This window comes from Vipera berus (assembly GCF_964194415.1).
Source record: "Vipera berus genome assembly, chromosome: 2".
NCBI lineage: Eukaryota > Metazoa > Chordata > Lepidosauria > Squamata > Viperidae > Vipera > Vipera berus.
In genome coordinates, this window is record NC_138203.1 from 22,799,198 (window position 1) to 22,815,435 (window position 16,238).

Genomic DNA, 16,238 nt, shown 5'->3' on the forward strand with positions numbered 1-16,238 from the left:
AACCACAACACCACCAGGGTTCCACCTACCAAGTAGCCTAATTTTTCTATTTTGCAAATTCTAAATTATTTTATTTCTGCCCTGCTTAACCCTATTACCACTACTTCAGATTTTTATTACTATACTGCTAGATTCATACTCCTTGAAGCAGTGTTTCTCAACCATGCTGCTCGAAAATGTGTGGACTTCAACTCCCAGAACTTTGGCTTAGAATATAATTCTAATGAGGTAAATTGTATTTGAGGGCTTTGGCTCATCTGTTTTTAAATCTTTGGAAACCACAGTTGCAACAGAATCTTAAAGTCTCCACATGTCTGGCAATAAGAAATACAAATACAAATTAACTATATGGTTAACTTATACCAATGGAAAGAAAATCAAAAGCTACATTGTATCCTTTTCTTTTCTTTTTTTCTTTTTCCCTTATTTTTTATTTCTCTCATTCTTTTTTTTCTTTTTAACTTATATTAATTTTAGGTTTTATATTTGTTTTTAAAATCTTTCCTATGGAAAATTAACATAGAAAATAAAAAATGGAAAGATTTAAGTTGGATAAGAAGAATGATGGATTTCAAAAGTATGAAACTTAATTTGATGTAGAGCTCTGTACAAATGAGGATCGCATTACTGCTAAGATGTATAAATTATTATTTAAAATGGAAACAGAACAAACAAAGACTGTATGATGAAATGGGAAAAAAACTTTGCTAGATATAAATGCAAGTGTAAATGTAGATATAGATATGAAAGGGAAATATGTGGAAGAAGGGATAAAATTTACATTGAACTGTAATCTTAAAGATAATTGTTATAAAATGATAGATTGTTGCTACATGATATTAAACAGTTAAAAATGTATAAGAGGATTTCAAATATGTTGAATATGTAGTCAAACTGAGGGAACAATTTTTCATCTTTGTGGACATGTAATAAAGCTAGAAAATATTGCAATCAAGTATTAGGTTTGATACAGAAGGTTTTAAAAGTGAAACCAAAGATTTTTGTTTGGGTTTAATGGACAAATAAATGGAAACAACTTATGGAACTTTGTTGTTATATATGATAATGGCAGTGAGATTTTTATATCCTTAAGGCAGAAGGACGTACAAATACCTACAATGGAAGAATGTATCGTGAAGTTGGTGGAATTGGAGGAGATGGTAAAATTGATATAAAAGACTTTGGCAAACTTTATTTCTACTTGGAAACCATTATTGGACTTTTTTGTAAGAAACTGGAAAAAAATGAAAAGGTGACTTGGGGATTTGATGATTAATATTATATGGTATTATCAATATAATGTAGACAAATGTTAACCTTAAAGTAAAGTCTGATGCATTCTTATATCATATCTGTACCAAAGAAAGTTGGAAGTCTTTTTTTTTCTATTTTCTTTATGAATGCATAAATAGAAAATTCTCCATTTTTACTTTTGTTTCCTTCTGAACCTTTTTCTTTTTTTAAATTTTCTGTTTATTTATCTTTTAGCTTTGTATCTTTTTGAAAACCAATAAAGTTATTAAAAAACTTTAATAAAATTATTACAATTGGTACAGATTGAAATGGTGCAGACAGTTTCGCCTGCCTCTAAGATGACACAAGTAACACCGCATCCCTAAAACCTCTGAGTGGTTTACATAGTCAGCATATTGCCCCCAACAATCTGGGTCCTCATTTTACCAATTTCAGAAGGATGGAAGGCTCAGTAAACCTTGAGGTGAGTGAACTCCTGGGGAGAGCAGTGAGTTAGCCTGCAGTGCTGCATTCTAACCACAACACCACCAGGGTTCCACCTACCAAGTAGCCTAATTTTTCTATTTTGCAAATTCTAAATTATTTTATTTCTGCCCTGCTTAACCCTATTACCACTACTTCAGATTTTTATTACTATACTGCTAGATCCATACTCCTTGAAGCAGTGTTTCTCAACCATGCTGCTCGAAAATGTGTGGACTGCCTCTAAGATGACGCAAGTAACACCATTGTTGTGTGAGCTGCACCGGTTGCTGTATGGCTTCCTGGTCCATTTTAAAATGTTGGTTATCACCTTTAAAGCTCTTTATGGCATGGGACAAGGTTATATGAGGCACCGTCTCAACTAATGGGATTGGCCCACCCCACTCAATCCACCAGTAGGGGCATGCTGCAGTCTCCCATCAATCAAAGTGTTTCAGCTGGCAGCCTCTAGGAGAGTCTTTTCTGCTGTGTTCACTAGTCTTTGGAACATCTTGCCACCTTAAATTAGTTTTGTCCCCAACCTTCGGACCTATTGGAAGAGTCTTAAAACCTGGCTTTGCTGGTTGGCTTGGGATCCTGGCAGGGAGACTCTGTGTTGGAAGCAGCTGGTGGACTAACAGGGAAGATGCCACCACTATACCATTTTTGCCTTTTTTTAAGTTTTGCATCTAGTGTTGTTAATATTTTAATATTGATGATTTTAAATGTAAGCCTCCCAAAGTTGCTTTGCAGAGTGAGATGGGTGGCATATCAATTTAATAAATAAATTGTAAAGAAAAAAAAGAATTCTCTTCTACCCAGATTTTGGAATGTTCTGTTTGTTTTATCAGCTATTTTGCTGTTAAATTAACAAAAGTTAAAACCCCATAGAAGAATCATTGGGTTATTGAAAGAATGACAAATTTACCAAGAAATCTTTTTTTTGTGCTGCCTGAAAAATGTATTCTGCAAACATGAGAGAGCCATCTGCTGAGTCATCATTAATAAGACCTACTTTTGAAAGGGATTAAAGGTTGTTATGGGTAAGGTCACTGTTTAGTCTTCAATACCAGATGTTATAAAAAAAGATGGATTTACTGTGAGAGTATTGTGACTAATATTGCCCTAATTACTGGAGATTGAGCCAGCTGATCTTGATTGGTTCATAGAAGCCATGCATGGAAAGAGACAGATTCAGAGAGCTAAGCCCAATTGCTCTGCAGAGTGCATTAGCAATATTACAAAGGTTATGTAATGGATACTGACATCAGTGAAGTTATAAGTAACCTAACAACCAGTCTTTGCATCAGAATACCATGTTTCCATTATAAAAATACATACATCTTGAACAGCTCCCAGTCCGTAGGGAACAAGTAAGTAGGGAACAAGATAGTAATTGTAAAACAAACAAAAGTAAATGTAAAACAAACAAACAAAAACCAATTCACATCCACCTCAATATGGTCAGAAAGAGAGGAAAGATAACTAAGATTGCCAGCTCCTGAAACTGCAGCCTAGGATGAGTTAGATGAAATTTTACAACTATTTTTTCAAAAACAGCCTAATGCCCACCTTCTTTAGATGGGGATAATAAAGCAATCAGTGTATCACAGTCTTGATTTTCCTGAATGAAATTAAAGTATTTCTTACAGCAATCAACTTGCAAAACCCATCTATAAGCATTGTACAGAAATTAACCAATATTTTCAAAAAGTAAAATAATCTGGTAGCTTAATTGAAAAATACTGTAAATTACCAAAAAACTTAAAAATTATATTAAAATCTACACACAGTCTACAATTCAGTTTAAATATAAAAATACTGCATATATTAGTCTATGTATTCTATTATTCTAATTGACTTTCAACTTCATCCTGCATCTAAAAAAAATATGCTTGCAATATTCAATCCATGTGAAGTCAGCAGTAAAATGAAAATTGGTTGAGATAATTTCTTGATTTAAAACTCAGTCCTCCTTTTTTTCAAATTTAGATTTTCAGAATGAAATTACTCAAATTCATAACTATTTACAAAAAAATAATAATAATGGGATTTGATATTGATGTTGTTTTTGCAACTTCATTCAGCATTGCCTTTCCTCGCTCCTGTTACTCTATTTCTGGACTAACCTGGTAATTCTACTCAACCAGTACTGAATATGAACAGAATGCTTTGCAGCTGGAATTGGATACCTGAATGTGTAAAGGAGGACAAGCAAAGGCAATAAAACTATTGTTTTTATCGTAAACAGTCAGACAAACAGAAACTTTATTTTGGTCATTGACCAGTAAAAGTACATTCAGTAAAACAAATAACACAAAACCAACCCCTAGTAACAAGATGTATTGGCAATCTTTTGTTGATAAAGCTTACAATATGGTAGCAAAAGTTTGCTACTTTTAAAGAAATAAATTTATCTTGATCATTTAGCAGGTAGTGCAAATAAAAAATTATAGGATGTTGAGGAAATTTGAATAAAAGAGGGGTAATCAACTGATGGTGAATCATACTATAGAATTGGCAATACAGAAGAACATGAGATGTTGATTCTGTGGTACTTCTAGCACAGGGGCAGTATTGGGTTTTCCTATATTTCCCATCCAGGATAGCTTTAGGGAGAGTAGACAATGGTTCAGAAAAAAAGAGGTTTGGATGGCAGAGATCCCTCCTGTTCCCTATTGCCTTTTTGATATTAACAACTAAAATCCTTGTGGCTCTCCAACTCGTCATCATTAATATAAGGTGAGCCAGTCTTTATTCCTCTGAAGTAAATGGAGTTACACTCATTGTATTTGTCACAGCCGTCCACGCTGAAAGAACGACGACAACGTGGTACGGGTGATGACGAGGTTTTCTTTACTTCAGAAAAGCCTAGCAGATACAAAGTCAGCGTTGGGGGCTAGCCGTCCCAACGTGTCTTTTATACATTGGGGGTGATAAGCCCCATCCCTCCCCATGCAAACCAGCATCCGGCTGAGTCTGCTCAAAACCCGCCCCTTCCCAGCTCTCTGCACGTCACCCCGCCCTTTGTGCCTGAGCTCCCACACAGACTCCAGGTGAGTGTATGCCCTTAACCCCCCTTTCGTGCTCCCCCACCCCTCCTCCGTGCTCCCCTCCACCATCCAGCATGTCAGTGTTACAGCCCCCCTAACAGCTCCCCACAACGTCCCGCTGTCCGGTCTTCGTTCTGAGCTGCCCGACGCCCCCTCTGAGCCGCCTGACACCCCCGCTGAGGAACAGGCGGCTGGGTAATCCCAGGACGAGCTGCGGCTGCCGGTCTGACTGCCTATGGGTCCCTTCAGCAGCTCCGTCGACGCAGACACGCCAGAAAGCCCCGGAACAGCTGCCCGTGGTTGCTGGCGGCTGTTTGGCTGCTGGATGTGCTGTTCCCGGGTGGCTCCAGCAGGAAGGTTCGGGCGGGCGGTTTGCGCAGCGTTTCCCCTGCTCCCCTCGTGATGTCGAGCCCACGGGGCTTGACAGTATTGAAGAAAAAGATAACAAAGGGGAAAGCAACTTCATGGGAAGAGAGCAAGACTCTAATTTTCTTCAGAGGATTCACTCAGACTGAATAGATTTCTCAGTCACTGAATTGTAAAGGAAAACTGTGAAAAACATGTGTATATTGATTATTGAAATGTAGCTTTTCATTACCAAGCATCAGTTAAATGATATTATGAAGAGTAATTAATGGGGAAGAAGTAGACTAGACATGACAGGAAGAAGACCGGGTACAGACTTAAACATAATAATTGCATTCTTTTTCTAATGTAGTGAAAGTACCACCTTCCATCCCAGCGTCTTCCACAAAAGGAAATATTTATTATTAACTTGTCACTTTCAAATGCACAGCCTTTCTGATAGAGAAAAGACTAAGTGAAGTGAAAAAAAAAACGAGCAACATGCTGCTCAGTGTAATTGGTTTACAAAGCAGCAGGTTAAATTTCTGCCACAAAGATCCTTGAGCTCCTTCAAAATCTTTAAAATTAGCAAAGGAAAGTTTTGCTCTGCTAGGGTCCAGTTAGAAAGGACTATATAGTCTATCACAGTCAGCTAATCCTTGGAAGGGTGTATAAATGCCTGTAAGGTTCTTTATTCAATGTTTTTCCTTTGTTCTTTAGGTGAAACAGAAGGTTCGATGCTTTCATTTCTATGTTTGAATAAACACAGTTAATAATGATTAATTAGTCAATTCGGTGTTCAGATCTGGATATTTAGCTATGCTTTGGCTTGAAACAAGTTATTTTTGAAATTTTGTTTCACAAAATCAGTTTGTTTTATAAAATTAAATTAAGAGGACTGAAACATAAATGTGTTAAATACATGAATGGTAAATATTTTTTAAAAAATGGCTCACTGAATTTGTTGAACCAGTTTAGCCATCCTTTTATTATCCCTAGACTGTATACTAAGAACACATGTCTGTTTATCTGTCTATATCACTCTCTCTGTCCCTTGTCCTAGTCCAGGGGTAGGCAACCTTGGCTCTTTAATGACTCATGGACTTCAACTCCCAGAATTCCTCAGCCAGCCATGGGAATTGAAGTCCATGAGTCATAAAAGAGCCGAGGTTGCCTACCCCTGTTCTAGTCCCTTCAAAGCAGATACTTTTTCTTTCAGGCAATTCTAACTGTATTCTATAAACACACATGTGCACCTTATTAGATATTAAGTGCTCCTCTCATCTTGTCACTTTCTCCTACTTATTAATGAGACAGTCTCCTTACAGTTGGGGCTTTTACATAAGAACTGCCTGCAGTAATTTATCAAAACTAAGCTGACACAAAGAACTCATTTGCCTTTCATTTTCTCACCTTCTCTGTGTTTTCTCCTTGCATTCCATGTAATTAGAAAGTATTGTGCAGAAGTCCTTAAATAATGGATTGCTTCCCACAGACTTTGCTATGTGGTACAATCAGCTGTATTTATTTATTTATTTTATTTATTTTAATCCCATTTATATCCCGCCCTTCTCCGAAGACTCAGGGCGGCTTACAATTTAAGCACAAACCAATGTGCTTAGCAATAGCCTTCATTCTATGTATATGCCTGCTTATTAGGGCTTTTGGGCCCCCCCAAGCAGCATTATTACAAAGTCAGCTTATTGCCCCCAACAATCTGGGTCCTCATTTTACCTACCTCGGAAGGATGGAAGGCTGAGTCAACCTTGAGCCTGGTGGGATGCAAACCTGCACTAATTGCAGGCAGCTGGTGTTACTTAAGGAGGCATTAGCCCAGTATGGGTATGTATGGGTTTGCATGCCCCGTCTGGGAAATTCTACTCAAGAGTTCCTTCTGTTTCTCTGGGTTTTACATTTGTCCTAATTCAGAACTGCTAATCACTTCTAGGTACATTGGCTAAATAATTGCTTTTATGCATAATTCAAACCAAATGTCTCAGAAACAGAGTAGGGGGTCTAACACTGTTAAAGATATGAGACATTATCTGCCAATAAAATTAATGGGACTGAAAGCAGCTTAAAAATCCATAGCTTTTGCTGGACAGTGCTCAACCTGGGCATGCCAATATTCTAAACAGTTTACATAGTCATATGCTTCAAGATTCACTTCAGGGAATAGGGAGACCTATTTAGGAAGGAGATCCAAACTCTGGGATACTTTCATCTCAGTTTTCAATATATGCTGCGGAAAAATAAAATTATTAGAAAAATACTTGAAATCATTAAAACTACTCAGAGGGAGGGAGGGAGAGAAAAAGAGAGAGAATATAAAGGTAAATAATTTAAGCTGACTTTTTTAAAGAACTCACTCCAGTGAATTAAGTCATAAAAGCTTGTCAAGCAAGCTCACCCAAGAAGAGGGGAGAGCTGGACTCAATGTTGCCATGAAATTTGGCATGAGAGCCCAGGGAAGATATGTCTTCACACTTCTCTCTTTTTCACATCAACCTGTTGGAAATTCCCATAGCTATTTTGTGGGTTTCTTTTGTAATTGCTATTTCATTGTTGCTGGGCTCCCTCAAATACCTTGCTGGGAAAAATCTTGCCCTTCAAATGTTGAAAGTGAAAAAAAAACATTCTGTTTTTATTTTAAAAAGTATTGCCTCTTTTCCTTACATTTTTAACAGCCACACTTTGGAAAAGCTTGAGTAACATCTAGATATCTAGAAAGACAGAAATGAATCAATCTGTTCCTCCCAGGAATACGTTCCTGAGAAGTCAACGCCCACTTTTTAGCCTGGAAAGATATTTCAACTGAACAACTCCAAAATCTAAAAAAGCAGTAGCATTTGCACATATCAGTGTCCTACTGTACTTGAGAGCACATGCAAACACATTATTTATGAGCTAAGAGTATGCCCTTGTGGAGTGACCAGTGAATCCATAACCCATATCCTGTTAACACTGTGCCTTGTAATATGATTCTTTATAACTCCCTATCTGGTGAAGCATCCCAGCAATTTTGCTCAATTTTTATGTATGATCACTTTCATCAAATCAGTTTGATTCTGTTGCCTTGAATATAGTTGTTTTTTTTTTGTTATACCTTCTGTAAAACACATCCTGACGTATTTTATATTATATTTAACTTGAAAAGTAACCTTTTAATTATTTTGCTAACTCATATTGTTGTGGACAGTGACTGTAGTAGAGACTACTATAACTACTTGGACCAATTTAATCTTCATCTGAATTAGGTTTAATAAATCTCATATATATATATATATATATATATATATATATATATATATATATATATATATATATATATATATATATATATATATATATATATATATATATATATATATATATATATATATATATATATATATATATATATATATATATATATATATATATAATTTTATGTTGAAATTAATTTTCACAAAATGAATGGAAGCTCTGTTTAGGTGAGAAAAAAAGGGCTGCGTAGCATATTAGATTTGATTTTGAAAAAAATAATACTTTGGAATACATGGGTAAATAGCATTGGTCTGCACTTTTCAAAGCAGCTGCACATGACAATATTCAATATTTCCCAATATTATGAAAACTGGTGCTGTGTAAAATCTGCTTCATGGTTTCTCCAAAAAGATTTCATTGACAAAAGTTTCTGTGCTATTGCCTTACTGGCATATGCTTGACAATTTCTTCCAAATTTCTGTTGGTAGCACTTCAGAGTTTATTGTTAGAAGAAGCACTGCCAACTATGTTTTTACACAGCAAATGTCACATTTTCCCAATCTGGTGGGGAAAAAAATAATATGGGATGAGTTCCTTCATGATCCTATGAAGCTCTAGAGCAGTGTTTCTCAACCTTGGCAATTTTAGAATGCATTGATTTCAACAGTGTGAAGTTCAAGTCCACATATCTTAACATTGCCAAGGTTGACAAGCGCTGCTCTAGATCTTTGAAAGGACAATTGTAGAACGAAACATTGGAGACCCATGCGCATAAATTCCTCGGCTGCAAGAACATCTTATTCTTTTCATATGAATGGCAACAAAATCTCTTCCTTTCCCCAGGAAATACACTGCTCTACAAAATCCCTAGGATACCACTCTCAAAACTTTTTGTAAAGCAAGAAAAGCTTGGACCTTTAGGAGCATTTGGAGACATAAATCTCTGTGGTGGATTTTTTAAAACTCTCCTATATATTTTTCCTCCTATTTTTCCCTTTATGTTATTATCATACCTTTATTTATTTGTATCCTGCTTTTATTATTTTAACAAATAACTCAAGGTGGAGACCATATCCAAGACACTTTCCTCCTCCTATTTCCCCCACAACAAGAACCCTGTGAGGTGAGTTGTGCGGAGAAAGAGTGAATGGCCCAAAGTCATCCAATGGCTTTTGTAGTTAAAGCAGGACTGGAACACATTCATGGTCTCCAGCTTTCTAGCTTGGTGCCTTATCCACTAAACCAAACTGGCTCACTATTTTATTATGATTATTTATACTTTATGATTCATTTGGATTTCAGCTACCCGGATGCTAGAATTGAGCAGAATATATACATGGGCATGTGTGTGTGTGTGTGTGTGTGTGTGTGTGTGTAAATAAAATAAATACAAAATAAAAATCTAAATAAATTATAGAAGGAAGTTCTCTTTCAATAAATTGAATGAGAACTGATGAAAAACATGTGGTTGTGTTTTTTTTAATAAAAAAGCTCTATTTAAATGTTTGCTAATTATACCGTGCTGTCTGAAACTATTAAAATTAGATATTTATATCAGGAGACAACAGTAAGTAAATTCAGCTGTTACCACTCCCCTGCTTTTACCTGAAATATAAATTAAAATGTTAGAATATCAACCAGCATAATAGGTATTGACATGTGTGAAACATGAGATGTGAATTAGCTTTTGCATCTAGAATCTGCCTGTATAATGAGCTGGACGCCATGCACCAGAAGATAAAATTATTAGATTTAGTTTTCTACAAAATTACCTATCAAGCAATTTCATTTTGTTGGAAAGAAGGTACAGTAGCAATGAGCTTACCATGCATTTTCTGTAGAAAACTATGAGAAAATTAATGTATAATGCAAGCGGAGGAGATATTTGCATCTAAGAAAGAACAGTTTGCCTATGCCTTTATAATCAGGGTCGTACAGGTCATATTCCAATAGGATTTAACTGAAAATCATAATTTAACTGCGTATTGCACAAAGATGCACAATTCTTTACTTTCCTTAGAGATTTTATATTAATTTGCAGGAAGTTTCTATTCAGGAAATGCTATTCTTTCTCTTCGGGTAGCTAGAAATCCAGATTAGAAAGCTACACTACAACTGCCATAATTCCCTTCCAGCATAGGTGATGGGTCTGCTGGCCCTAAGAGGATATAATTCCAAAGCATAAGAAAGGTAACAAGCTGAGGATTGTAAAACTAAAAACAGTCTGCATAAAAGAAAGGCATTTTGTTAGATGATAAAATATATGTACTTTGCACTCAAATAATTCCAGGCGCAATGCTTTTGTCTGTTACAAAGATTAATAGCACCCATGCTTGACTAATGTAATGCATTCTATGTATTACTTTCTGACTGGACTTGAATTTTAATCAGCACAGACTTCAGCATTAGACAGTCTAAAAAAGAACCAGAAAAGACCATATATGCATTTTATTAGCTGCTGGTATTTTTCTGGATAAAGCACATAATAATGACATTGAAGTCCTAATGGTATGACTCCAGGGTACTTCAGGCTTTTCTTCATGGTTACCCCTGCCCACCTACCCAAGTCCAAGTTTCACTGAGGTCATCAAAGGAGGTTCAGCAACAGGGACTTGTCTTTTGTGAGATCCCAGAGTCAAGCTTTCCCTGTAGCTGTGCCAATTTTTAAAAGGCAATCCTAGCTGAATTGAGAAGACTGACCGCTGTCTTGGTTTTCCAAAAAGTCTTCAAAACACCTCATGACCCTATGGATCACACCAAACAGGCCTCCCTCTCTTTCATAGTTTCCTGGAGTTCCCTCCCCCCCCCAAAAGAGCAGTTTTTATTTGGAATAAAGGTAAAGGTTCCCCCGCACATGCGTGCTAGTCGTTTCCAACTCTAGGGGCCGGTGCTCATCTCCGTTTCAAAGCCAAAGAGCCAGCATTTGTCCGAGGACGTCTCTGTGGTCATGTGGCCAGCATGACTAGATGCCAAAGGCACACGGAACGCTGTTACCTTCCCACCAGAGTGGTCCCTATTTTTCTACTTGCATTTTTACGTGCTTTTGAACTGCTAGGTTGGCAGAAGCTGGGATGAGTAACAGGCACTCACTCTGCTATGCGGCACTCGGGATTCGACCTGCCAAACTGCCGATCTTCTGATCGACAAGCTCAGCGTCCTAACCCACTGAGCCACTACGTCCCTTTATTTGGAATGGAATTCAGTAATTTTATGTAGGACAGTGATCTGGGAAAAGTTCCTCTCCTTGAATGATGTGGTCCAATTCTGATTTCTTGCTGGCTACTATTTAACAAACTACAAAGCAAAATAACATAATTTCAATTTAATTCTGCTTAAAGAAAGCAATGCTTTCTACAGCAGAAGTGTTTTTGTGAGTAATCACAGGAAATCTTTTTTTTTAAAAATGGCACGATTATGAAAACTGTGAACAACAATATAAATAGTTGATGCTGATGCTATTTTCTGTCACACAAAATCTATGTTTTTCCATAGTTGGCAAGATACTCAAAAGATGCAAAATGACGTTGATTCATGGAACAGAGAAATAAATAAGTACCAATTTTGTTTTTTAACTTATTTTTTAAAATGACAATTGAATTGTGGATTAATATATTATTTCATGTCTCCTGATCTGCATGTTCTAAAAAATGGCAATATTTATGTTTGCCTTTCCAATCTAGCTATTGTCTAGCTAAGTAGACTGTTATTGGCTATTATTTTGTCAAGAATGTCCCGAGGCTTAGGTTGGCCACAGAAGCATTATTGGAAATGTACGGTATGTTAGAGACAGATATTTTGCTAGTAGTCATTTATTAATTTTTAACTAAAATAATTTTTGTAATAACATTAAAGGCCAGTGGGGGAGCACGTGGCAGGCACTGAGGGGAACAAGTCTATTAAAATCCCTGACTCCCCACTTTGTTTGTGAATTTATAAGCCGTTCCAATTGTTGCCAATTCTTAGGAGAATACATAATTGAAACTATGCATAAGAACAAATAAGGAAAGAAACAAATACTTACAACAACCCATATAAATCATAACTACATACCCATATTTATAATTTATTAGCCAACAAACATTAACAATCCATTAATGACAAACATGTCACCACTTAAAGAAGAAATAACTTCATAAAATATACACCTCTGGTGCCTTTTGGGATGGACCGGTTTAATAGCCTCTGATTGTCTAGCAGGACCATATCGATCTTGGGGGCAATGCTATTTCAGAGAAAGGAAGTAGGAACTAGAAAAAACCTCATGGATAGCATTGATCCCAATCCTTCAGGTACAAATATGCAATTAAACCTGAACACCTGTTGTATGGTAAAAAAAACAAGTTTGAAAAAAATAAGAATTTGATATAAATATTTCCATAAGCACTGTCTCTCTACAAGAAAATGTAACTTCCTTCTTCTCCTGACAATGGTTCTTAATGTATATTTGAAGCTAAACAAACAGGGAACACAACTCTTCAGTGGCTACCAGGAAAATGGACAAAGGGAGACAGAATATAGCTATTATGGGATGAAGAAATAGATAATGAGAACCATTTTCTCCTCTTCCTTAATTTTCTTAGACAGTGGAAAAAGCACTGGCTCATATGTAACACCACTTATGAAAGTGTGTGGTTCTTCTAACTGTAAAACTACTTTAAGCTGGAATGACATTGATATGCTTAACATGCTTAGTTAATATCCTAATATAATTATTCCAAGTAGCATACTTCAGAATTTCATAGCTCAAAACACAGTCAAACATTATATCTGTTAAATATGCAATTCTGAAGCAACATTTGGAATTACTGCTAGCCAAGAAAAGTTGATTTCTTGGAAATCTGGTGTAAATAATAATATGGGTGAAAAATAAAAGTTAATCTTTGGAATGGCTATATAAGGCTATTAAGATAGCTTGTTTAAAAAAGATTTTTTTCCTCCAAGCATATTGCTCAATGGACATTTTGTATAAGCCTTGAAAGTCAGCAACACAGCAAGAAAACCTGATGAAATCCAGCATTTATTTTATTTATACTATTACTTTCATGTGCAGACTCAATGACAATTTATTTTAAAGCTCTCTCTCTCTCTCTCTCTCTCTCTCTCTCTCTCTCTCTCTCTCTCTCTCTCTCTCTCTCTCTCTCTCTCTCTCTGTATAATAAAACTATATAATGCTACTTGAGTTAGAACATTGCATTTTAAAATTATTTTATTTTAATCCTGGCTTAACTGATTTTATATGCTATTCTTTTACTGAGGAACTCTGGGAGATGAAGTACCAGAAGAGACATCTGGAACACCATTAGAAGAAGGCTCAGAGGCCCTTGTGAATGGTTCAGTGCAGGGGTCTTCAGAATTGGCCCTTTTATGACTTGTGGACTTCAATTCCCAGAAATCCTCAGCCAGGCATGCTGGCTGAAGAATTCTGGGAGTTGAAGTCCACAAATCATAAAAGGGCCAAGTTTGAACACCCCTGGTTTAGTTGTTGGCTGTTTCATCATCTTGTTCCTTACTTTGTTATTATCTTATTTGTTTTTGTTGGTTTTATCTGTTCTGAACTATATTGTATTTTATTCTACTTATCATATTATGAACTACCTAGAGTCATTCTAGGGACACCTCCTAAATCAATTAAATTGAATTTACTTTTATATTTGTACAACATATTTAGAATAAGTTAAAACCAATATGTCTTTCCCTTTCATTTACTGATCCTTCAAACACAAGAAAAGATAGACTGAGATTCTTTCTGGCATGGTGGCTTATGATGGGCACTTACTATCTTTATCCAACAAATCTTGAGAAACTAGTCTCAAGTGAACTTGGGGAAAATCTAAAATTCCTAGGAAATTGTTGAAATGTACTGGCCTTGGTTTGTGAGTCCTTAAATAGATCAGAGTGGATTATCTGAAGAACTATCTAACCCAGACATGTCAAACACAAGGCCCGGGGGCCAGATCCGGCCCGCGAAGTGGTTTCATGCGGCCCGTGAAGCCATCCTGGAAACAGTGAGGGAATGGCCCCCACTGCCTTGGCCCTGGCCCAGACCCTCCTTCTGCCAGAGACCCTCAGATCTGTCCCACTGCTGCCCAGGCCCCCATAGGCACCCTTGATGCAAACGATGTAGAGCTGGCCATGCCCAGCCAGTAGGCCATACGGACTCTAGCCACGCCCACCCAGTAGGCCACGCCCACCCAGGTCATACCCACCCGGCCCCCTGAGGGCAACTGCAATGCTGATGTGGCCCTCAATGAAATTGAGTTTGACACCCCTGATCTAACCCTTACATTCTAAGAATGCAGATAGTACTCCAACTTGCTGATGCTTAAATATGGAGGTGGGAATTTTTGGAAATGGCATCTGTTGGACACAACTATCATGTTGAAGTGTAATACAAAATTATTATGTCTTTTAGACTGCATTATTTCAAATTCAAAGTGAATTTTAGTGCTTAGTTGAGGAGGGCAAAGAAAAATCTGAAAAGAAATTATAGACATTTTTCAATTTCACTTTTATCGCTGAATGAATGATTCCATTTATCAGCAATTTTAACTACTTCAAACAGCCATATTTTAGTCAACAGAATCTATGAGATCAGTTTTCTCTTCAGTGACAAGCATCAAAGCTAACAAGATTTGAAACTAAAAGAGTACCATTGCTAAACATTACCTTCTCTTGATACTGACGACGGGATGAATCCAAAGACTGAATCAGGGCTGTGGCATGTCCAACAAACATGGCATAACAGGTGGCCCCCACAATCATGCTCAGCATGGTTATCCAGAGATCTGACATGCTCACAGGGGCTCTGGCTCCATACCCAATGCAAAGCATATGGCTCATAGCTTTGAAGAGTGCGTAGGAATACTGCTTCCCCCAGGAATTATTCTGTAAAAGAGGAGGGGAAGGGAGAACAGAAGAAATGCTTGAGAACAAAGGAAAATAGCTTTAGGAGAATAACAGCCTTCTTATCCCAGACGAAGCACCTCCGCATTACAACTTTCATAAATAAATAAAGATCTTGGAGAAGTGGGTTGAGATTCATATAATCACAAATCAGGCATTTACACACCATGAACCTTCTCCTTCAAAGGATGACTAGCAAGTATTCAAGGTTCTCAGAATTTATAATGCCTTTATAATTGCCAACTTCTATAAAACATTAATAAAATTGAATTTGGAAAATGAACATGTAAAACACTGTATGATCCAGTGGGCAAGGAATTTTGGGCATAATGTGATGTTTGAACAATGGGAGAATATGTGGATAAAGGGCTTAAAATTTACATTAAATTATAACCTAAAATAAAATTTCTACAAAATGATGTATTGCTGGTATTTAACACCGGATAAGTTATCTAGAATGTTTAAAGATATTTCAAATGAATGTTGGAAATGTAAATGTAAAGAAGGAACTTTTTATCATTTATGGTAGACATGTGATAAGGCAAAGAAATATTGGAGTAGGATTCATATATTAATGCAGAAAATTCTTAAAGTGAACATAAAGATTAAACCAGAAACTTTCCTTCTGGGTCTAATGGAAAGAGAACTGGGAAAAAAATTGGAACTCTGATTTTATATATGATGACAGCAGCAAGATTGCTCTGTGCACAAAAGTGGAAGGATGCTTCGATTCCTATCATGGACGAATGGTTACAAAAGCTGATGGAATTAGCAGAGATGGACAAATTGACTGTGCTGATAAAAGAAAAGAACATAAGTACTTTTATTTCTACTTGGAAACTGCTTCTGGACTTTGTGCTTGAGGTGGAAAAATGATATTATGATTTTGGGTTTTACCAATTAGACTGACGATACAGAAATGGCTAATGCATACTACTACAGAAATGTAAAAAGTTGAGATTTGATTTTAACATC

At 36.6% G+C, this 16,238-nt stretch overlaps 1 protein-coding gene across 1 annotated transcript in view; it reads right to left on the reverse strand.

Annotated features, from left to right (window-relative positions):
* The window catches only part of HCN1 (hyperpolarization activated cyclic nucleotide gated potassium channel 1), a gene marked incomplete at both ends in the record, with an annotated part of 171,775 nt that overhangs the window by 24,178 nt on the left and 131,359 nt on the right, over positions 1-16,238 (reverse strand). Inside the window, one exon of the mRNA XM_081320220.1 lies at positions 15,027-15,245. Coding sequence (XP_081176346.1) covers positions 15,027-15,245 — 219 coding nt within the window. The remainder of the gene's footprint in view (positions 1-15,026; positions 15,246-16,238) is intronic.